Raw genomic sequence first — 25405 nt, 5'->3', positions numbered from 1 at the left:
TATGGGGCAGATCTGAGGAAGTGGTTGACATGCCAGACACAGGAACACACTTCCCCTTCAACACAGTGCAGACCTAAGAGGACAAAGGATAAAGGACTCTGCAGCATGAGAGACAACAGCAAGATAAACATGTCTCAGTCAGGTCACAGGCATGTCTGAGAAAGATAAGGAACAGGTCAAGAACAGGTCTTGGACAGGTCACAGATATATCTCAGACAGATGATGGACAAGTCACGGATGAGTCAGAGACAAGTTCGGGATGGGTTTCAGAGAGGTCTCGGCTGGTAACGGGAAAGTCATGGGCAGGTCTCAGAAAGGTCAGGGACAGGTCATGGACAAGTCAGTGACAGGTCTCAGACATGTCTGGGACAGGTCAGAGACAGATCTCTGTAAGTTCTAGGATGGGTCTCAGGTCGGTCTCAGATGGGTCATGGACAGGCTTGGGACAGGTCTTGGACGGGTTGTGGACAGATCTCGGACTGACATGATGAGACTGACATGGTGGCAGCATAAACATGGGCATGAGACATGCAAAACCTCATGACACCTAAACACACTACATGTTATGGCACAGGACAGGAGATGGTGCAGATGGAGTAAAGTCAAAAGCACTCACGGGAGATCTGGTAGTACGGGGAGGAGAGCAGGGGGCAAGAGGAGGAGGAAGAGGAGCAGTCAATCAGGCAGTGGTGGTTTTTCAGCAGCAAACCCTCCAGACAGAAGATGAAGGTTATACTCACTTTGGTGCTGGTAATGCTCCCCCTACTCCCGCTGCATTGGCTCCGGCTGATGCAGACGGCTTGCGGATCAGCCGGTACTGCATTTCAGCAGCGGCAGCACTGGAGTAGGACAGTGACTTGCCAAGAGGAGGAGGATGTGGGGAGTGGGGAGGGTGGGTGGTAGAAGGTGGGGGCAGGGGTGTGTCTGTAGAACGTGTGCGGTATGGATAGGCGTGGTGGGGCTGTGAGTAAGAGGCAGCAAAGCGAGGTTGGTGGGAGGAGTGGTGATGGGAGTGGTGGTGGTGGTGGTGATGGTGATGGTGGTGGTGGTGTGGGAGGGGTGGGGCAGAGTTTTGATTGGCAGCAGGGTGGGGCTCTGCCAGCAAGCGCTCCCTCTCTGGGGGAGGTGGTGAGGTAGAGGAGGTGGTGGAGGAAGAGGAGCGGTGGAGGAAGGCGGGGTGGTGGTGGTGGTGGTGGTGGTGGGGGCGGTGGTGGTGACGGGGAGACTGGGTGTCAGCATCTTTCTGCTGTGACAGGAATGGAGAGTCATAGCCACCAGTTGCTAGTGTACAGGCTCTCCCAGAGGAAATATCAGGGGCTGCAGGACCTGACACCTCCCGTTTGTCGAACTCATCTTCCCCTGCCAGCAAACTGTCATAGGACAGGCTGCCATTATGAGATGGATGGTGAGGAGGGGGTGTCTGAATGGCTAAGCTTTTAAAGCTGGTGGATGGGGTGGTTGCCTCAGAGACGTGGGGGGCACCGGCTGAAGTGTGGGTGGAGCTGGAAGATTGAAATGCCACTCCAGACAGGACGGTCGGATCGGAGAAGGAGGGGTAGGACCGCCCCCCCAGGGAGTAGCCAGGTATCCCAGCCCCCCCGCCTCTTCTTTCCCCTCTGACTCCTCCCCCACCTCGATCAGATGAAGTGTCTCTCTGGTCCAGACTGGGCTGCGAGCGGAAACCGGGCTGCTGGCTGGCCTGGAGGAGGGAGGAGGTGGAAGACGACGAGTCCCTGGCACTGCCAATGCTCTCGCCTTGACTTAACTGGGGGGGGGGGGGGCAAAAGCAAACAAAGAGCTGAAAAACAGACCAAGCTTAAGTTCTGCTACATAACAGCCACCCCATCATCCCACACATCCCCACAGTAAGAGGATGGAGTCTGTAACATGGAGAAAAACAGATCCAGATCTGGTCCAGTACTGGTCCCAGTTCATTCACTGGAACTTCATCAAGCTTCCCATATGCAGAAATACCATTATGGCAGGATTTGCTCACATCACCATGGAAATCACACATCCAAGGCCATGTCTGTTTTATATGACGCTAAGTAAATTAGACTGATCTGTAGGGCTGCACGATTCTGGATAAAATCTGGATAGAATCCCGATTTTTTTGCTTAAAATTGAGATCACAATTTTTTTCCCAATATAAATATTTAATGCATGCATTACCAGCACATCAACTTTGCAACAGCTAACACTGAATATAAAAACAATAAATGTCTCTCTTGTCTCCTCTTACACACACACAACCTTTAAATAATTTTAGTAACATTTTTGAACAATATTTTTTCGGTGCATAAGGTGATGAGAGGTAGGTTTGCTTTTTAAAATATAAACAACAGGAGGGTTGGACATGAAGCTTGAAATTTCACACAACAGTCCTTTGGTTAAATTTGATAATCTGACATTTAACAATGGAGGACAAAAGTGATTTATGCAGTGTGGGTCTAAAGGTAATCAAAATCTATTTTCTTGAAGTGATAGCCCATTTCAATGGCATAATAATAACAAAAAACAAACAACAGAACAGAGTTTATTCAGCGTACTAAATATATTTAGGGTGGTTTTGACTCACCTTTTGTTTCTCCCACAACATTATTTCTCTCTCCTACAATGTCCATTACATTACACGCATATGGCCAATTATGCAAATTAGGCGATGACGTTATGAAGCCACTTCTAGCGACTTTTAGAACAGCCAATAATTACTTTCTTTACTTTGGACCAGCAAAGTGACCCAAAAGAGACACTTTGGCAGAGTTGCTTTGTTTTGTTGGATTTTTATTGTTTTCTTACTTTTGTTTGGTTTTTAGTCAAAGTAAAACATTAACATATGTTGGCAAAAACAACTTTTTAAACTACTTACTGGACAGACAATTTAAAGTTGACATTAACAATCTTAATGGACCAAACAGAGACAACAGAAAATGATGTTAGTTTACATCCCACTCAATAAGCCAGGATGGGATCAGCGGTGGATTTGCACATGCATAATTCATTTTGACTGTGTGTGTGGACTTGTGCAGGTGTGCCCTTTCTGCTCCTCTGCACCTGTTCCTATGTATGCTCCTGGTCTGACAATGAAGTATCTGATCTATGTTGGAGATCCTGAAAAAAAAAAATTTGAATGAAAGTCGGGACTGTATACTAGCTTTCATCTTTCATTTTACAGTAAAAAAAAGAGAAATAATAGGGGGAAAAAAAAATCACTGAATTCGGTTTTCTTGGTTGTAAAAGATGGTAAAGTCATAAAAAGTGTGATGTTGCTCCGATAAAAATAAGAGGAATCTCAGCAAAAAAACCTCACATACATAGTTTCATCCATTGCTGTTATGCTTTTTCTGATGGGAACCATAGAATAGTTTCACAATAGCAATAGAGATCATGGCAGGTTCTTATCCAAGTAATTCTAAATTAGTCTTTTTATCATTAATACTAAACAGATTATTTCTGTGACAAACAGACAAATGACCAATTAAGCAAAGTAATTAACCCAACAAGCATGTCTTGTGGGTGGGAAGAAGCCGGAGTACCCGGAGAGAACCCACGCATACATGGGGAGAACATGCAAACTCCACACAGAAAGGCCGCAATTGGTCACGTGATGCAACACTAGGTAGACGTGGGCATGAAGACGCAGGAACAGACACAGGAAAACGAGGTGCAATCATCTGTCGATATGGCACTCGTACTTTAGGAGATATGTGCTGGAAATCAAGCTTTCTCGGACAAGATGGATAAACGTACTGCTGAGATTAATGAGTCCATAACAGGACTAAAGATCTTGCTTGATGGACTGACATCCCGCGTCACCGAGGTGGAGGACCGCATCGGGACAACAGAGGACAATATAGCTACCATGAATATCCAGCTCTCTAAATTTACCAAGGATAACAAGCTTTTACTGGAGAAAGTAGAGTCAATGGAGAACTATAGCAGACACAATAACATTCGGATTGGGAATGTACGTGAAGGAAATGATCCGCTAGCCTTTTTTGCTAAATGGCTGCCAAATATATTGGGAGTTGAACACTTTGCAGAGGCCCTGATGATAGAGCGAGCTCATCAAACGCTCAAGCCGAGACCATCCACTGAGAAAAAGCCAAGACCTATATTGATACGCCTTCTGAAATACAAGGACAGGGAAAACATACTTCGCACCGCTGCTAAATTATCCAGGATAAACAAAGGTCCTACCATGTTTGAGAATAACCCAGTGATGTTTTTCCCTGACTTTAGTGCCAATCTTGTGACGCGTCGCAAAGAATACAATCAGGTGAAACAGAAGCTGCGGTCCATGGGAATTGAATATTCTCTCCTGCATCCTGCAACACTGAGGATAACCCTCTTTGATGGAAAGACTAAATTCTTCAAAACACCGAAGTAAGCAGCAGACTTTGTGGACACTATAAGGGTAAAATGAAAATTTACTTGTAAAAATTGATAAACGCAATAAGAGTTTTTTTTTTTCTTTTTTCTTCTTTGAATTCATAAGGATAAGAAAAGGGTAAAAACTTAGGTTATGTTGTTTTTATGAAGAGCCTTCAGGGAGCAACAGCTTTGACCCACAGTAGAAGTTGCTTATGTATATAAGACAGTTTCAGATGAAGGGAGGTGGGCCACTTGTTCGAGTTGGTACAATATGGGTTCTTTTTCTTTCTTTTTTTGTTGCTCGGTTCACCTTGTTTGGTTTTGTCTTTTTTTCTTTCGTTTTGTTGTGTTGATACTCCAGTGATGTGCTATAGCTTGTTCCTGTTTTTGCGTTTCAATTACAAAGGTTATGATGTAACCTGAATGGGATGGACAGAAAATTGAAATTTCTTAGTTTCAATGTTAATGGTCTGAATGGGCCAATAAAAAGAAAAAGGGTCTTAACATATCTTAAAAAGTTAAAAGTAAACATAGCCTTTATTCAAGAAACCCATCTCACATCACAACATAATAAATTAAAACAAGAATGGGTAGGACAGGTGGTATATTTCTCTTTTAAGTCAAGAGCTAGAGGAGTGGCAATCTTAGTAAATGAGAATATACCCCTGGAAGTTACTGATCCTATTATCGATCCTTTAGAGCGATACGTTTTTGTTAACTGTAGAATATTTTCAGAAAAATGGTCACTCCTTAATTTATATGCACCCAACTATAATGATGAAACATTTATGCAAGATCTCTTTTTGAAAATAGCAGGTAGACAACATAATGTACTTATGGGTGGTGATTTAAATTTTTGCTTAGACCCTGCTTTGGATAAATCGTACGACCATTACCAGATCAAAAGCAGTTTAAACAACGCAAAATTTTATGAAAGACCTTAGGTCAATGGACATTTGGAGGCAGTTATCCCCTCAAATTTGGGATTATTCCTTTTACTCATGCCCTCATAATTGCCACACGAGAATTGATTTATTTCTCTTATCCAGTCATTTGTTCCATAGAGCATTAGAAAGTAAATATTAATCCAGAACTTTATCTGATCATTCGCCATGAACAATGTCAATTATATTTCCCAATGTACCAAAACAACCCTATAGATGGCACCTGAACTCCAATATACTTAAGAGAGCTGACCTTTGTACATTGATAAGAGACCAAATAAAACTTTTTTTGTGAAACAAATAGTGACCCTTCTATTAGTAGTTTTATTTTTTGGGATACCTTAAAGGCTTATTTAAGGGGACAAATTATACTAAAGCACAAAAAATATACAGAAGACAGAAAAGTTAGAAAAAGAAATCTTACAACTGGAAAAAGAATTTCAAATAAATGGTTCTAATGACACTTATCTTAATCCAAAGAAAACTTCAGTATAACACATTAAATACTTATAAAACTGAAAGAGATATTTTGAAATCTAAACAAATGTATTATGAGTTGGGAGAGAAGGCACAAAAAGTTCTGTCATGGCAACTGAACACAGAGGAAACCAGTAGGACAATCAACGCAATTCAAACTGAAATGGGTATGATGTCATATAATCCAATGCAGATTAATGACACATCTAAAAATTCTATTCAAATTTATACAAATCGGAAATTTTTCACGATGTGACACATATTGATAATTTCTTATCCAAAATTGAATTACCAAAAATTAATGATGAAGACCGAAAGAACCTTGACCTTCCTTTTACACAGGCAGAAATTAACAAAGCTCTGTCTTCACTCCAGTCTATTAAAGCACCAGGAGAGGACGGTTTCCCTCCTGAATTTTATAAAGAATTTAAAGATCTACTTATACCACTAATAAAAGATGTAGCAGATTTAGCCTTTAAAACCCATACATTACCTGAATCGTTTACAATTGCCCTAATAACAGCTCTGCATAAGAAAAACAAAGACCCGCTAAAATGTGCTTCTTATCGACCTATTTCATTATTAATTACTGATTATAAACTGATTTCAAAGGTGTTAGCAAATAGACTTAGAGAAATGCTACCAAAAATAATTAATCCAGACTAAAGTGGTTTCATACAGAAACGCACATCTGCCAATAATTTATGTAGACTGTTTAATATAATCCATTTGGCAAAACGAAGATCTGAACAAACTGTGGCAATTACACTAGATGCTGAAAAGGCTTTTGATAGGCTGGAATGGCCCTATTTGTTAAACGTATTGACAAAATTTGGTTTTGGGCAAAATTTTGTTGACTGTTTGAAAACTCTATATTACAAACCTAAAGCAAAGGTTATCACTAATGGGCAGATGTCTTCCTCATTTCCTTTGTCTAGATCGTCCCCACAGGGATGTCCACTATCACCAGGCCTATTTGTACTGGCTATTTAACCTTTGGCAGAAGCAGTTAGGCAGAATCCCAACATCAAAGGTTTTACGGTCGGGCAGACAGCCCATAAAATTACTTTATTAGCAGATTACATTATGTTGTATGTAACAGGCCCATCTCAATCTCTTATTCAGCTACAAAGATTGCTTGATCTTTATGGTACTGTCTCAGGTTATAAAGCAAACTACAATAAAAGTTAAATAATTCCTCTTACAACATTTAATCCCCCAGAATCTCAAAGTATCTCTGCATTCAAATGGTCTCCAATGGGTGTAAAATATCTGGGTATATTTGTGGATAGTGATTTAAAAAAATCTTTATAAATTGAATTATTATTCACTTATTAAAAAGATTGAAACTGACTTACAGAAATGGTCTAGTCTACCCATTACTTTACTTGAAAGAATTAGCTGCATCAAAATGAACGTTTTACCGAGGCTGCAGTGTCTTTTTCAGTCCCTTCCTATACAGATACCAGAGACTTTCTTAAAATCCTTTAATAAAAGTGTGAGACAATTTATTTGGAATGGCAAAATCGCCAGAAGGTCTTTAGAAACATTAACTTGGGAATATAAATCAGGAGGATTTTAATTACCAAATTTTAAGAAATATTACTTTGCAGCTCAAATGCGATTTATTTTATCTATGTTTGAAGGTAAAACAATGCCATCTTGGTTGAATATTGCTTTCAATTTTTTGGGAGATAAGAAGTTTAGTGAATTTATTTACAAGTAAAACTGGAAAATTCTGTCTAAACTGACAGACAACCCAATTCTTTTACATCTTATCAAATTGTGGTATGATGTACATAAAATCATTGGACAAAGACTTTGTCCCTCACCAAAATCACCTCTGAAACAAAACCAACTCATTCCACTAACACTAAATAATAAGATTCTGGAAACCTGATATAAAAATGGAATAAATTATTTGAAGGACTGCTTTGAAAGAGAATCCTTGATAACTTTTGATCAATTGAAAAGGATATATAAATGATCAAACAAAACCTTTTTCTGTTATCTTCAGTTACGATCATTCCTAATTAATACATAGGGAAAAATATAAGGTTACCTAAATTTACAGAGTTAGAAAAATTGTTGCATGATGGCGAACCATGTAAATTTGTTTCTAAGGTATACTCCTGTTTGATGAAACAATGTCCTAAACCGGCACAATATAGATCTAAGGAAAGGTTGGAATCAGATTTAAAGGTTTCAATTGAAGATACCCTCTGGTCGAAATTATTCCAGAACAGTAACTGCCACTATTAACTCAAGATTTAGACTTATCCATTATAACTATTTACATCAACTATATCTCACGCCAGAGAAAATACACAGGTCTAAACCAGAATGATCTGATTTATGTTTTCAATGTGGAATGGTTCATGAATCTTGCACTGCACTTGGTCATGTGTGAAAATCAGAGGTTTCTGGCAGGACCTATGTGATACTCTGGCTAACATTGTCATGACTTCAATACTTTCGGACCCTGAAATTTGTTTAATTGGAAGCTTGATGAAAATTGAGGAACCCCTAGATAAATACCCAAAAAATGAGATAGCCATGGTAGTGGCTAGAAAATGTATTGCGGTTACATGGAAGTCTGATTCCCATCCCTGTCTCTGACCATATGGTTTACAGAAATGAACAGTTGTAAGCCCTTGGAAAAAAATAACATACTGTCTAAGACAATCTTATAAAACCTTTGTTAAAATTTGAGAACCTTACCTAAGCCTGGTAGGTATAATTTTATAAAATAACAGGCCTTAGTATGTATTTGTGTATTATGTTTAACGTCAAAGAGATATGGTTAACTGGAGTTTTAATTTAAAAAAAAAAAAAAAAAAAAAAAATTATTACTTTTTTTGGTTTTTGTCTGATTGTTTGGGAAAAATGTAGGGGAGGGGGGTCCTTTTGTAAATTTAAAAAGTCTTAAAAATAAAATATAATGAAAAAAGAAAGGCCGCAATTCGAACCTCCCTCCAGCTGAGGCTTGAACTGGTGACCTTGCTGTGAGCTAACCATTACGTGCACCGTGCTGATAAGGAAAGGCAGGGCAAAGAGAGCTTCTTACAGTTTAAATGAAGCAGAGATGAGTTCCAGGTCACAAATGAAGGTCTGGTGACTGAAACACCTCCATATTTTTTATGAAAAATTAGTTTGCTGATGATGCCGACACTTTCTCCATGTTCCACCCTCAGTAATCCTCATTCAATTAAGCTGTACCCGAAATACACAAAGACTGAAAAACAAGGAAATAAACTTTGTCTCAGTTCAAAGTAGTAAATATGAGGTCCAAAGGATGCAGTGATACCCAATCCTGGTCTTTCAGGCCCATTGTCCAGCAGCTTTTCAGTTAGTGGTGGGGAACCCTAGTCTCCCAGGCCCATTTTTCTGTGGGTTTTCAATCACTGTTAGGGAACCCTGGCCCTTGAGTGTCCACTGCCCTGCTGGTTTCAGATTAGTGGTAGGGAACACTGGTCATCCAGGTCCACTGTCCTGAATGTTTTAGATATTTCCTGATAAAACATATCTGATTCACATTAAACAGATTGTGAACAAGATCTGTACTAAACTGCTATTGAGCCAGAAAATAATAGTCAGTTGTGTTAAAACAGGGCCACAGAATCTGCAGGACAGCGGGGACACAGAGCCTGCCGGACAATGGGGAAACGTGGAGTCTGAGGGACTATAGAGACACATAGCCGGTCTGAGGGACCATGGGGACACACGCATAGCGTGAGGGATCACAGGGGCAAGTCTGCAGGATGGTGGATCTTGAGGACGGGTCTTAGGCATCCCTGGTTTATTGGATGTGAGTGAGAAAACAGAAGGTCTAATAGCAAGTTTAACTTTTGAGCTACAGGAACTTAAAATAAGAAAAATTTACAAAGGGTGGTGAAAACCATCTTTAAAGACTAGGTGGAGGGACCAGTTTCTGTACTGGACTATAATTAGGGAACTTCAGGACCACATGTTGGCTCAAATACTGAAGAGAACCAATGATAATCAATCCTGATTTATTAAGTTAGAATCAAATAACTTGACTAAAACTCTGAACTGGTATTTCAGTGTCCAACTCAGGCCTAGAACAGGCAGACAGAAACAGACTAGAGGGAGAATGCTATCTGAACAATCACTTACTGATACTGATCAACAGTAAGCCACTGGGAAACCAAATCAAGATGGCCAACAGGAAATCAAAAGGAAAACAAACAAAAATGGAGATTTGTTAGACCAAAGTGATAAAGCAGCAGAAGGAAAAAAACGATCAGAACAGAACAGTACCTGGTTGGCATAAGCATGGGTCAGCGCTGTGTGATTTTTTCCTGGGCTGTAGGTGGGACGGTACTTGTACATTGTTGGTGTGGGAGGGGCTTTGTTCAGCAGACTGCACTCTGCAAGAACGAGGTGAAACACTGAGTTTATCGTTCAGATACAGTGGGGTTAAGGTGCAATAACGAGATTCTACAGTACCCTCCGTGTTTCCCCTGTTGATTCCTGGGTAACGCAGCTCTGGTTTAGGAGGAGGAGGAGGTTCGGCATCACATGACTGACTCTCCATCATCTCAAGGCTGGACTTGGACTAGAGGGGAGAACGAAAACATTAAATCTCTTCACATTTTATACTAATTCATATAAGTGGTTCACACCGTGACAAAAAAAAGCTCTACAACTTTAACAATTCAGAGGAAAAGTTGATCAATCTGAAACATTTTAATAAACAACCTGCATGTATTGATAGAAAAAATTGTAAGAAAAGCAGCATCTTGGACCTGAGTTTCCTTAAGTGGGGCCTGTGAGCGACGACAAACAAGCGACTGACTGTAAGCAATGGCCTGCAAGTGTCCGTCTGAAAGTGACCATTTTTTATTTTTTTTTCAAACCTTTCCCATCCAGCATAATGACAGCACAATAATGCTAAGAGTATCCTTAATTTTTTCTTTACTGTCTTATTCATGTCATAAATATGTTTTTTCTATTTCTGCTTATAACTACTGGAGGAAGAGAGACAATGGAGGGAAAAAGTGGAAAAAGAAAGAAGATGAGAGAAAAAAAAAGTGAAAAAAAAAACAAGAGTAAAACAAAAAGTAGAAAACAAGCCACAGCAACTACAATGAGTCCTCAGACAAAATCTTCAAAGCCTGTAAAGAAACAGTAAGGTAAGAAAACACAACCAACATCAGGAGAAAAAACTAAAAACCATGAATAACTACAGATGTATTAGATGTATGTGTATCTCTATGTGCAATGGTGTGGGTGTTGTGTGTGGCCAACAGGATAAAGGAAGGATTTTTTTTCCCTCTGGCTGGTGATTACATCAGATACAAGACAGTCTGCCTGCAAAGCTCCACAAAGTTGCAGTGTTCCAGTGTGTATTTCCATTCTCAGGGCACCTCAACAATAAGGCAGGAAGAAACAAACTTTCCCTCACATGCCCCTCAGTCACCTAATGCCACCTGGGAGGCAATTAGATGAAAAAGGTTTGCTATCTGCCACTAAAACAAGCAGAGGAAGAAAACAATAGAGAAAAGATTTGACACTGTATAGAAATGTAGAGGTGTCACCCAAATAAAAAAAAAAAAAAAGGGAATTATATTACGTTATGTCACCATTCTACAGTAAAAAGTTGAAACATATCATGTTACAACATATTCATGTATTTTCAATAAAACTAACATCATGACATGATAAAATCCTTTTTTATTTGCTTGATAGCTTTATGCTTCTGTAATGTTAAATGCAATGCAAACTAAAGTGTAACAAGAAGAACGGCACTATGGTAACTGAAACGCAACAGAAGAAAACAAAAAAAGAAAACAATAGCTGTCATGTTGTCATAAGTAAAAGCAAGGTATTTCAGTACATTAAAATTGATTAATTGCAGAAAAATTAACTCATTAAATTAATGAATGTGTTTAATCGAGGAAACTGTCAGTCCAACATTTCCGGGTACATCCCTCATCAACCTATAACTTTGCCATTTAGCCAATTTGCAGACCCCTCTAGTGAGCCTATTTCAGGAAATCAATGAATCTAGGCGACTTCTGGCAACTTTTCTTTGGTGAGATTCGAGACTTTGGTGAGTGGTAGTTTACTCTTAGCAGCAGCGGCTGCTGCATAAGCCCCTCCACTGTTCAAAAGATTGCTGCAGCTTGCTTCAAACTGTAATCAGAGAATGACCAGACAAAAGATACCACTGATTAGTTTAGTCAGACATTCAAGGATGGTTTTAGCCATAGGCAAAGTGGGCAAGCACCTAGCGCATAATCTATGAAGGGACGTACTGTACGAGAGGGAAATATAGGCTATTTGCATGTGTAAGAGCCCACCAGCGTACAAGAGTAAACTTATGGGTATGGCCCTCCCTTTTCATTGGTGGGACATATCTCACCAGCTGCTCTTGCTGAGAAAGTTGGATGAAGTAAAAGGTGCAGGTGATTGGTGATGTTGCCCACCATTTAAATGGTCCTTTCCTTGACTGTCTTAGCAGAGAGGGGCATGTCTTTGATTTTCTGCATGATCTCGGTTTTGTTTTTAAAGTTAGCAAATACGTGTTCTGATATGCTGATGACTGACTCCTTCATGTAGTCACCATCTGTGAACGGTTTTCCACGCTTTATCTCCCAGGTTGCAACAAAACTTGCAGCAGTAGTGGAGTTTGGAGATGCAATCCACTTCTTAAATCTATTTTTGCGCTTCTCTAATTTCTCCAGAAGTAATGCAATCGTACTTTTTGTGTCACTCCCAACTGGGTACTGGCTGAAAATGTAGCATGCTTTCCCTGGAAATGTCTTTCCACATGACTCTTTTTGTTATTTGACAACTTCTCGCTACAGAGCAAACATTCAGGCAATCCTTCCACATTGGCAATGAATGCAAATGATTCGGTCCAAGAAACGCTGAATCCTCTGTTCTCCTCTGTTATTTTTCTCTTTTTCCCTTTGGGATCCATGGTGCATCACACAGCCGCCGGTTTGTTTACAACGCTACCTGCCTGACATCCCGCCCTGCTGATAGATCGGCTACGTGTGTCGCAGGCTATGACGCAAATCTTCCTTGACAGAAACGTTGAAATTTAATATTTATTCTACACATTTTTACAGTGCTGGAAAACGTTAAGAATGTTTGTGTCATGTTTGTCCTCCTACAGAACCAGATCAAAACAAAAATATATATATTTTTCCTTTTTTTTTTTTTTTTTTAAAACATTTTTGAAAAAGCTCCAGCGGGTTGCCGACCCCTGAGTTAGCAGGTAAGTGTTTTAGCCTTTCAAATTCCTCAGCGAAAATGCATAATTTATTATCAGTTTTTGACACCCACCGTTGAAATAAAAATAGGAAAATAATATAGAATAAGTGGTTAGCACTGTGGCCTCACAGCAAGAAGGTTGCTGGTTCAATCCTTGGCTGGTTTGGTCAGTGGCCTTTCTGTGTGGAGTTTGCATGTTCTCCCCGTGTATGCATGGGTTCTCTCCGGGTACTCCGGCTTCCTCCCACCATCCAAACACATGCATGATAGGTTAATTGGTCACTCTAAATTGCCCCTAGGAGTGAGTGTGAGCGTGAGTGGTTGTTCGTCTCTCTGTGTGTGGCCCTGCGATGGACTGGCGGGCTGTCCAGGGTGTACCCTGCCTGTCGCCCAAAGCCGGCTGGGATAGGCTCCAGCTTCCCCGCGACCCTGAATTGGAATAAGCGGTTCGGAAAATGAATGAATGAATATAGAATAAAGTGTATATAAAGCAGATTTTTGGTGAAATATAAAATATTTTAACATACCTGTTACATCCACCCCTCCTAAATTTCACCAAAATCCAAACCAGCATTAAAACTATTCCAAATCATTCTCTGAAGCAGGTGTTGAATTTGTGTTATAAAATAGCATATTTTTTCTCATACTAGCTTACTACTTTCACATGCGTTCTCATCTTACAGTTTACATAAAAGTTTGCAGAGCTGAGATTACTTTACATACCTGGAAACCAGTGGCCTCATTTATCAAACTGTGCGTAGCAACGCTGACTACAGGTGGCGTACATACGGAAAACGGGAAATGCGGCGCAAAAAAACTTCCCGATTTACAAAGCAGTGCGCACGCACATCCCACGCCTGTTTCGCTTCAGAAATCAGGATCAACACTAAATTTTGCGCACGTCAGGGAACATCTTGTCATGCCCACATGTTGGCCATAAAAGGTCAGGTGAACACTCCTGATAAATATTCATCGAGCTCATTTCCATGACGGTTCAGCAGGAAAAAAGCAAAAAAGAGGAATTTTCTGGAAAATGAGGAAGAAATTCTAATCGATAATGTAAAATGTAAAAATATTTTATCTGGTGGAAACAGGATGGACATCACCACCACCAGAAAGAGAGGAATGTCAGCAGGGGACAGATGCTGTTAGCTTGTCTCATCAGACCACCGGACTTATCAAGAAAGCTGGCGGGCAAATGGAGTCCAGAGATACGCTGGAACAAAATGCTCCAGATGAAGCTGAAAGTGGTTCATTCCTTTGTTTCAGATTATAAAATGAATGAACATAAATGAGACGTCTCTGACTCCAGTTTATTTACTGGGAACATACTGGTGTTCCTGTGTGTGCCAGCTGGGTTGCAGCGCTGCAGATGTGGTCGGAGAGGGGGGAGGCCAGTGATTCCACCTTGTGTCCTAGCTGTGGTGTCCTCACAGAGGAACCAATAACTGCCATGAAGGAGGAGGTGCAGGAGATGGAGAGAAATAAACACCACCCTGACAGAAACCCCACTAAAGATAAACTTGAATAAAGATAAACTTGTGAATAAATCAGAATTCTCCACCTCTGATGTGTTGCATCACTTCTAGACGTAAAGCAGCAGCGTTTGGTTCCAACGTGAGAGGATGATTGACAACACAATCATTCAGATTGGATGATTGTGCAGGTGAACGCAGGTGAAGCCATGTTATGTAGCATCTCCACTATCTGCACACATTTTACAGCTGTACAACAGGTTTCCTCCTGTGCTGAGAGGCACCTCCACTTGCCTCCATTTGCCCGATGGCCCCTACACTACAGCATGTCTGGTTGTGGAGAACTGATCTGCGCTCTGGGTTGGGAAAAGGAGTGAGCAGCCCCGACTTGTCAGTCATTTCCCTTTGGAAGGTGCCGGGCTCGACTCCAGAGTCTCCAAGCTCCTCCGCAGGGACAGATAAGCCACTGTGTGCCTTTACGCATTTGGGTGCATTTTATATCCAACCATCACTTTGTGTTTTGTACTTCTGGAGGTGGAGGAAACACCCTGACCAGCTTAATGAGATGAAATGAAAATGAAAAATACTTTATTAATCCCCAAAGATGGAATGATGGGCGACCACATCATTTTAATGCAATTATTCAATTATTCTTTTTTTTTTTTTTTTTTTTTTTTTTTTTTGCACATGCTGTTAATGTACAACATTCTGTGTGAAAGTTTATATTTGATTTTGAACAAATGTCTCAAATTTCACACCATTTCTTTGGTTTTATTTTCTGCCTTTGGTGTCGCCGTTTCCCGTTTCTCCAGATTTTGTGGGTACGCCAGGGTCAGAGTTGGCATGGAGGTAGGGACATTTTACCGCCAAGTTGTGTTTTGATAAATTCCAAAAGTTGACTATATTTGGCGTACGTCGGGTTTTGTGCGTGCGACAGCTTCATAAATGAGGCCCCAGGTCAGAAAGTTTAAAAAAAAATATATATATATATATATATATTTTTTTTCTTCCATTGTCAGATTACACTTTGGCATCTACCATATTGTTTTGCTTAATAATTTTGTGAACATTGTGTTAACAAAGAGATTGATTCAAGATTGATTCAACTACAAACCAATTCAGATTTTATGTTGTTATAGATCAAGCTTTGTCATCTTGTGGAAAAAAAAAAAATCTGTGTAAGTGTAAGAAATAATAAAGTTGATGGAACAATAGGAAAAAAAGTGATTTTTGTAAAAATCTGTTCTCAGAATCTGTAAAGAATTTTGACCATGTCATTACACCTCTAACTAGCTGGTTTTGGACATTTCTATTTCTAATCCAACAGTCTAGTCTGAATGAAGAACCCCTTTTTACATCATAAAGAGAGGGCCTGGGCAGTTTTTACAAAAAATGGGTTAGTTTGTTGGGATTTCTTCATTTGGGATTTGTTCATGAGCATTACTTTCTTTTAAGCTATGTGCAGGGTTCTTCAGAATTCCGCAAGAGGAATGGATAAAAATCATGTCATCACTGCATGTACACTCTGAACTCATGCTGTACAGATCATGCTATGGAAAGCTTGAGAAGGACCTCAATGTTTGTCTCGACTGCTTTGATGAGTAGGTTATAAGACAGGTATTTTTTGTATAAAGTCTGAAATTAAGTTTTTTTTCCTAAGTGTGACAGATGGTTAAAGGGCATGTATCAAATGCAATCTGAGTTCATGTATTCTGTGTATTTTACTATCCTAATTAAGCACTGAATGTATAAAATTGAATAATTTATTTTACGTTTTTCTTAAAAAAAAAAAAAAAAAAAAAAAATTCAGATTTTTACAATATTAAATAATGAAATAGTTTGCAAAAAGTTTTTTATTTTTATTTTCCCATAATAATATTTTATTAATTTCTTTTAGACAACAGACATGCATGACCACAGGAAGTCTGCAACTCTTAACCATCTTTATTCCTGAAGGTCTGAAGGGTTTTTGAGGACATTTCTGGTAAGAGCCATGGCTACTGCCACCAAACTGACTGTTTCAGCTAGTATGTCATAGCGATACTACCTATGTTTGCCCACTTTATGTGCCTGTGATTCTGGTGCTTTGGAATAGTTGGTTTCTCAGTTTCAGCCCCTATACCCCTCATTACATGCTTACACCCTTCTGTTAATGGCAAAAACGCTGAAATGTCACTTGAAAAGTTCACAGAAAACTAGCTACTACAATAATTTTGACCCAATGCTCCTGAGCAAACTGCTCTACTTATCTCAGATTTGAAGGGCTTCTCTAAACTGCATGTTTCAGCTGCTCCCACAGCTATTTAACAGGTTTTGGGTCAAGACTCAGTGACGGCCACCTTTAAAAAAAAGTCTGTTACATTCTTAGCTGTTTTCAACTGTGTGGTTTGGCTCATTCTTCTGCTGGAGGATCCCTAACCTCCAGTTTTTCTAAGTTTTTCTGACACTGGATACAATACATTTAGCTCCAGGATGCCTTGATAACCTTTGGATTACATCATAACTGGAACAAATTAATGATACCCTGTACCAGAAGCAACAAATGATTCATTTTTGCTTGTGTACACATTAAGCTGATGTAGCTCACCAAAGAAGCTCCAGTTATATGTCCTCTGTCTGAAGGGTATTCTACCAGAAACTTTCTGGCTTATCACAGTACATTTTGGCAATGTCCAGATTGGTGTTTATGATTTTTTTTTGTCAACGGTTGTGTCATCTTCCATCTTCATCAACCATCTTCCATTACAAGGTTTCTCATTCCAGTTCTATAAGAACAACAATTTTCTCAATTTTCAACAAATTTCTGCTTCAACATAATTGAATAAAACTAAATGGATTGAACAGCCTATCAGGTTCTGCACAAAACCTACTGGATTGTGGCACTCATAGGAATGGAAAAAGTAATCCTGTTCTTTTAGTCCACTAAGGATCAAACAGCCACCAATAATGTGATCTCACCATCATGTATGTTTGCTCATTGTTCATATGATCTATCTCTTAAGTTTATTAATTTACCTCTTGCAGCCACATCCAGGGAGATGAGCTACAGCGCCTCAGTCCTTAGACTTCTGAAAAATCTGTGCAATTGTAGTCACAAGAACATCAAGCTGCTTGAAGATTTTCTTTTAGCTTTTAACATATATATTTTTTATAATCTCTTGAGACAGCTGTTTCTTTCTGTGATCCATGTTCCATTGACAGCTTTAACCTTTTAAATGGGGAGACTGATTTATTCTAAGTTTAAGCATACATTATGTCAGCTTGCATTTGTTTTTTTCCCCCTTTTTTATGATTATTTTTGTTTTGTTTTTGAGGGGTTAAGGTCTAAAATTGGATTTTGCTTATTTTGACACTTTTATTCATTTCTGCAGTATACTGACCTGGAGAATTTGCCTTTCAAAGTTAACCTCAGCTCCAGGTACAATAGGGATTGCCCTGGTTATAGAAGAGCATAGTGTTCTGAATAACATCAGTGACTTCCCTCCTGCATTTGCCTTTTTCTTTGGTCTTACATATTTTCTGAATCTGGACTTTCGAGGCAGTTAAGAAGGTGCTCATGAACCCTGGTACCCACTTCTTAGCCATGGTCCAGGCCCTAAAGAACAGTAGGCTAAAATAGTATGCGATGATGATATAAATGCTGGGCTAGATGGGTAAGTGCTGACCAGATTTGTCACCAACAACAGCTTGGTGTCAGAAAATTTCTGAGCAGCTAATTGGAGTTATTGCTATACAATATTGTTTTTTCTAAAAGGAATATTAAATATATTTTATTGGCATTTTTAATGTAAAAAAAAAATGCTTGTGTTCTTTATTCATTTATTCATTCATTCATTATCCTAAATGCTTAGTCGGACGAAGGGTCGCAGGGAAGCTGGAGCCTATCCCAGCAGTCATTTGGGCAAAAGGCAGGGTACACCCTGGACAGCTCGCAAGTCCATCGCAGGGCACTTGTGCTCTTTATTCCAAGTTAATATTAGCAGCTGCTTTTTTTTTCCTTTTATGCTTAAAAGATCTGTAATGTAACCAAGGAAGATTGTCTTTATTTTATACGTTTTAATATTAACTAGTTGTTGACATTAAAACATTTTAATGGTAAAAAAAAAAAAAAAAAAAAAAAAAAAGTGCCATGATCTGTTTGCTAACATCAGATTTACGTATGTATCAGATTTACATATGTTTTACACCCAGGATGTAAAACAAGCAGGACTGCCATTGCAGATATTAATGCCTCTTAATGGAGAAAGAAAACACTTTTTAAAGGTTAAAATTACTGTAACATGTTTTTGACTCTTAATTAGAAGACACCTGAAGCTGTTGGTTAAAGCATTTCAAATGACATTTTAATTAGGCCAGAGATATTATTTGTTTATTTGTTACAGTTTTAAAATTGAATGTATTTTTTCCAGACATTAATTGAGCTTTAGTTTACAATGTTAATATCTGTGTTCATTTGACTTATCCATTAATATAATGGAACTGTCCTCATAATGGCACTATGCCATTGATGATCTTACCCTGTGCAGGTCTCCCTGGATGCCGTTGTCCAGAATCTTTGCAGCCAGCTGGGCTTCAGTTAGCTGTAGCCGTAGAAAGGGAGGCTGAACATGCATGCTCTGCACACACTTCCTCCGTCCCAGATACCTGTAGAAGACACAAAACTGTATAGACCTACACCCGAGAGCTTTGGAACATCCTGAAAAACACCTTACAATATTTGGTAATTTCTGAGTTATAAGCTGCTACTTTTTTCTCACCATTTGAGTCCTGTGGCTTAAACAGTGATGCGCCTAATTTAAGGTAAGTTAAAGTTTTAGTTAAAGGTAGAAATTCTAATAGGCAGTGTAGTAAAATGTAAAAATGTTTATCTGGTGGGCATGGGAGGGACATCACCAACGCCAGAAAGACAGAAGAGTGTCAGCAAGTGATAGATGCTGACGCATATCATCAGACGACCAGACAGAGATTAAAAAGAAGTGGTCAGACATTAAAGTGGAGGTAAAAAGTGCATCACTGTCCACAAGAGTGTGGAGCCATGGAGGATGGGGGGCTGCTGCTTGCTCCCACAGATACGCTCGAACAAAATGCACCAGAGGGCCTGGATGGTGTTGCAGACGATTTATTCCTTTGTTTCAGACTCTAAAATGAATGTACAGACACAATTAAGATGTCTCAAACAACAGTTTATTTACTGTCAAAATACTGTAGTTCCTGTGTGTCCCTGCTGGGTTTACAGTGCTGCGGTGAGGCCAGTGACTCCACAGCACCTTGTGCAGCAGTTGTGCCCCTACAGTGGAACAGAATGGGAAAAGGAGCAGCCCCGACCTGTCAGCCAGTGCCCTTTGGAAGGTGCCAGGTTTCAGCACATGCAGAGGGAGTGGTATAGCCTTGTTCTTTCTGGCACGGACTGGTTCCTCCTGACATGGACTGTTTTTTTTTTCCTTTTTTGGGGGGGGCCGGGGGCGGTTGACAAATGTGTAGTAAGCTCACATGATTAAAACGAAGAGAGCTATTGATGCTTTTCTCTATCTTGTGATTTTTTTTTTTTTTTTAAAGCTCACAATACATTTTTTATTCCAAGCACAAATTACCTGGTCAATAATGATCAAGTCTGCGCGTAATATCTCCTAGCTGTTAGTTATATTCATGACTGCACATTGCAGAAAAACAGGAAGCCCCGGTTTTTTAGGAAGCTTCTGTTTAAATATCAGTACAAAAGCTTAAACCAGCTGCAGATGGACATAAATTTCTTCTCCAAAAACCAGAGACATTGTTACGGATGTCCACCAGCTCCACATTTTAGACAGTACATCACCTCCGCCTCTGTGTTGTGATTAATTTTCATTTGTTTAAGAATGTTTTTGGCAAATCAAAATTGCTCATTGTTGGAATTTGTTGAGCTGAAATACCTCCATCATCACTGCTTGTTGGATTGATCCCTGAGCAGTGAACTTCCTGCTAGACGACAAGACGCTGCATCTTGTTTCTCACATCTATTGTACATGGAAGAAGAAGTTCCTACTTATCCAATCCTGGCACTGTAATGATATACATTTTGATATTGGAGGAATAGATATTTCAGGATTAATCTGCATATCACTACAGGGTAATTATTCTTCTCAGACAAGTAGCAAGGCACGCAAGTTCTAACCTATACACTTAATCTATTTGTGCACACCGACCCAAAGGTTGGTCAGTGCAGTTATTACGCATGTCGTTTGACTGTGAAGTTTTCACAGGAAGCTGCTGTATCTTGGGTCTTCCATTAAACATTATAAACAGCAGCACTGCAAAGAGTCACAAACTGTCACACAGTGGTGGCTTATATAGTTTAGCCACTGCCTGCTACTAAATTAATAGCTCACTATTGTATGAGTGGATAAACAGCGGGCTGGTTCTGGTCCACAGGCTGCCAATTAATGGCCCTGCTCGACATGGTCATACTTGTCAATCATTCGCCCCAATGTGTAAAGACCATAGACTGTATATAAAAGATGGACGTAACGTCACCTGTAGGTTTCTGAAGAGCTAAATTGAAGCTCGGTGGGCGGTTTCTACCATTGCCATCTTGGCAACATCACGCTTGTCGTCTCTCCCGGAAAATACAACAAGGGAAAAGAGGTAGAGCTGTGAGGGGGACTGTGAGCGTGGGGGTGGATGATTGACATCTAACGATCTCCGACCTGCCTGTAAGCGAAGAGCTATCTGAGCTAACAGGAGCTAACCAGCTAACAGAAGTTAACTAGCTAACGGAGGTAAGTGGGCTAAATCTAAGTCACGCTGTGAACTGGCTTAAAACCACAGTTGTTCCATGTTAGTCCTTCTTTAAGCGGGAGATTGGGCACCTGTCAATCAAAAGGATTTGCCTCTAAATATGCCAAATTTCTAGATGAAATTGCTTCTAAACGGAGGAGTTTTAAAAAGATTCACCCCATCCACAGTTGTCATGATGACCATAACCTGATCATAGCCAACAAATGAGCACTTGTGCCATAGACTGTATATAAAAAGATGGACGGAGCCTCTGTGATGTCACCCGTTGGTTTCTGAAGAGCTGAATTGAAGCTCGGTGGGCGGTTCCTACCGTCGCCATGTTGGCAGCGTCATGTGCGTCGAAAATACAAATATGGGCAAAGAGGTGGAGCTGAGAGGGCAGCCGTGAGCGTCATGGTGGATGACTGACATCAAGCAAACTCTGAGCTTTCTGTAGCTAAAAGCTAACCCCGAGATAACGAGAGCTAACCAGCTAACGGAGGTAAGTGGGCTAAAGCTAAGTCACATTGTTAACCAGCTAAAAACCGCGGTTGTTCTACGTTCTTCTTACTTTGAGCCGGAGATTGGTTCCTGTGAATCAAAAGGACATGCCGCTAAATTTACCGAACTTCGAGATTAAATTACTTTAAAATGGGCGAGTTAGAAAAAAATTCACTCCCACCACAGTTGTCATGAAGGTAAATCTGATCTATTAAACCTAAAATGGATTTTTGAACCAGGCTGTAAACATGTTTATTTCTGCTATGAAGTATGTCTTTTTAACATGGGAGTCTATGGGGATTTGCTCTGTTTTGCAGCCCCGAGCGGATGAAGGGGGAACTGCAGTTTTATGCACTTCCACATAAGTTTCACTTTTAACTGCCGGAGGTTGCCGCTTGACTTGTGCACTGTGACCATATAATTTTATTTGTAATTATTAATTAGGAACTTAATTTATATGCACATTATATATTATTAGCAGATTGTGCAACTTATTTAGTTTGTACACTGGCTTTCATGACATGTAAAACTACTTTGTTTTACAATGACATAACATATTTTAGTGATTGATCTTATTTTCAACTTTTCTGTTATGAATCAAATCAAATTCATGGTGGAGTATCAATATCAATATATACAAAAAATACATTTTTCTAATCTTTGCATATAACTTTAATCTAAAACATTTTAAATAAAAGTGTGTATTTGATCATTCACAAATGTCTTAAATTGTACACTATTTCTTTGGTTTAATTCTTCTGCTGTTTCACGTTTCTCCAGATATTAGGGGTACAGTAGAGTCCGAGTTGGTGTGGAGGTAGGGACATGCTACCATCAAGTTTAGTTTCTGATAAATTCCAAAAGCTGACTATAATTGGTGTACGCCAGGTTTTGTGCCTAAGCCTGCTTTATAAATGAGGCTCCTTGGAATGTCTGAGCAGAACCTACAGATGAAAAGATGCCAACGTTTACAGTAGTACAGCTTATGGAGAACATGGGAGTAAGCATGGACAAAAATAACCCACCTGGGTGCCTGAGAGCTGCAGAGGACATGAGAGACGTTCTTCCAACAGCCGTTGGTAAATGGGTTAACGCCCCCTCTGAATTTCCCAGTCACCTGAGGAAAGAACAATTACAATTAAGTGTTCTTTAAAAGATACAGAAGATGAGGATAATAACACCACTCTGTCAGACATGTCACCACCTTCACACAGAGACCAATAAAATAGCCTTTTACTGCTGGTCCTTAGCAGTAAATGTATTTATTTGCAGACATGTGGTCTAGTGTCTTTATTTTCACTGTTCCCGGATTATTTGTCAAACAGCAGCTGAAAGCCAAATCTAACCAGATGTTTCTCCTGCTTCTGAAGGTTCATTTTTATCATGTAGTTTCCAGAAAAAAGCTTCCCAATCCAGGTAGAGGTCCTGTTGCCCTTGCATCAGTTTTCTGAGAGAAATCCAGCGTTCACATGTAGGATTTAGTTTTTCTGCACAGCACAACAGATTTTCATGGATTAACTTTTTTTTGTATCTTTTATTATATTTGTTTGACTGATTATTTTATTCTAACAAAACATATCCAATTGTGTTACTCTAGAGTGTGAAAAGGAGAAAAAATAAACTACTCCTGCCGCCTTTACAGTCATTAATCTTCCTTACAGTCGTTACACTAATCCCATGTTTGCATCAAAACACAAAAATAAACTAGTGCTGTCAGTCGTTAAAATTTTTTATTATTGATTACTGATAATGTCCTGAGTTAATTTACGATTACTCGTATAATAATTCCAGAATTTGTATCAGTCTCTAAATGTCCTATTACATGATATTAATCCCTTTATTTTAATTGTCCCCTTGCTCTTGTGTATGTGCAGTTATAGACAGTTACTTGTGAAAAATACTTTATTGATGCTGACTTTACACACATACATAATCATGTATGCCAGGGTTTACAACTAAAGGCGGCCTGGGTCCAACATTTTTCTGACCAATTGAATGACCTCGTAACAACTAAAACCTATTTTCCTTTGTATTTATACATTTATTATTATATATCATTCTGAAATGTAAATTGTTAAACATTTTTAATATTTGTATACTGTGTGTTATATCTTCAACCTTGTGTGGGGTCAAGTGTCCTTTATTGTTCAGCAGTAGTTGAGAAAGTGGGTCAGAGAGTCGTGGAAACTGAAGCATACAACTGGCAAGGAGCAGCTGCTTACCAGGTGAACTGAACACCAACATGAGCATTCGGCTACAACTAAACTTGTTATTTTCTGGGCTTTTTGTCCTGAAGTGCAACATTTCTTTGAGGGTTTAGTAACTGAGCTGATCTGCTCTGTTGCCCCCACTAAAAACTAAACCCGAACTACCTCTGGAAGCTCAGAGGAGGAGAAGCTGCAGCTAGCTTAGGGATAAACTCTCTTTACCTCACCCAGCAGTGAACAGACACAGGACTTTGCTGGAACTTGAAGAGCTGTGCGGTGTTTAGTCCTAAAGCTTGTAGTAAAACCTTCACCGCTTAACAGGCAGTTTCTCACAACTAACTTCCTCTGCTCCTGACGCAGCTGACCTGCTGTATGTCTCTCTCTCTCTCTTCTCTCTAGCTTGACCATTCTACAGGTACATCTCAGTGGTTCCTTATTCTGATAGTAGTCTATATATTTTGTAATCATAAACAATACGCTAAACAGTGTCAAACAGGTGAAATGTGTAGTCTGCCATGCATACCAGTTGGCATACCAAGGCAGCATGACAGTCATGCATGAGCATCTGAAATGAAAGCACCCCAGAGTCATGGTTTCCAGCATTCCAGATGGCAAAGTTAGCATTCCCGAGTTGTGCCGTGCTGTGGTTACCTCTGCCAAAGAGGTTATGTTTTTACCACCGTTAAACTGTTTGTTTGTATTCAAGATAAAAAAAAGTTATGGATAGATTTTCATGAAATTTTCATGAGTTGTTGGAAATGTGAAAAGGAAGAAAGTGATTTAATTTTGGTGGTGATCTGGATCACCATTTGGATTCAGGAAATTTTTTACCCTACCTTTACCTTACAAAACAGGCTTTTTCAATATGTAAAAGTTGTAAATAATCATTTCAATGCAATTCTACAAAAATTAAAATGTTAAAATATTTTATTTATTTTATTTTCCTTTTGAGGCTACTTCTGTACAGTTCGGATATGACATTATAGCTAAGATTGAATGTTTCAAAATAAATAAGTAGTAAGTTGTTAAACTTAAATTTAATATTAAACTTTTGCAGGAGTCGTTCTTTAAACTTACTAAAGGACATTATGTTGTGACTGACTGGGGATCAGGGTGACACTCATATGCAAATGAAGAGAGTGGGGTAAAACATACTGGAACCTGTAAAAAGAGCTGCGTCAACTGGAAGCACAAATGGTGGGCATGACAGAAATAATCGTGACTAATCGAAAAATTGATTGACAGATTTGTCGATTAGTCTACTAAATCTAAGATTATGACGTCTTTATTCACAATACTGTTAAATACAGAGTCATCTACCTGCTCATTGGTTGTCCTGCCTCTGGCCACAAGCACAACATGGAAACCAGTAAGACCAGCAACGGGAATGAAAAACAGACCTGCAATACACATTACAGCCAGTCTGGAA

The 25405-nt window shown here is 39.5% G+C and overlaps 1 protein-coding gene across 3 annotated transcripts in view; it reads right to left on the bottom strand.

Moving 5' to 3' along the window:
• zdhhc5a (zDHHC palmitoyltransferase 5a) overlaps positions 1-25405 on the bottom strand; it is a 37694-nt gene that overhangs the window by 1793 nt on the left and 10496 nt on the right. For 2 of the 3 annotated variants that reach the window (XM_079264575.1, XM_079264574.1), the window contains exons 7-12: positions 25297-25399; positions 22795-22886; positions 19033-19159; positions 10266-10374; positions 10077-10186; positions 741-1765 (exon numbers count right to left, since the gene is read on the bottom strand). In XM_079264575.1, coding sequence (XP_079120701.1) covers positions 741-1765; positions 10077-10186; positions 10266-10374; positions 19033-19159; positions 22795-22886; positions 25297-25399 — 1566 coding nt within the window. Of the gene's footprint in view, positions 1-616; positions 1766-10076; positions 10187-10265; positions 10375-19032; positions 19160-22794; positions 22887-25296; positions 25400-25405 lie in introns of all 3 variants that reach the window. The other variant, XR_013771828.1, reaches the window with a different exon arrangement.

The sequence above is a fragment of the Telmatherina bonti genome (genome assembly GCF_933228915.1).
Source record: "Telmatherina bonti genome assembly, chromosome: 3".
Lineage (NCBI taxonomy): Eukaryota > Metazoa > Chordata > Actinopteri > Atheriniformes > Telmatherinidae > Telmatherina > Telmatherina bonti.
The sequence above is the reverse complement of the archived record's forward strand: the minus strand, read 5'-3'. Positions and strand labels throughout refer to the sequence as shown.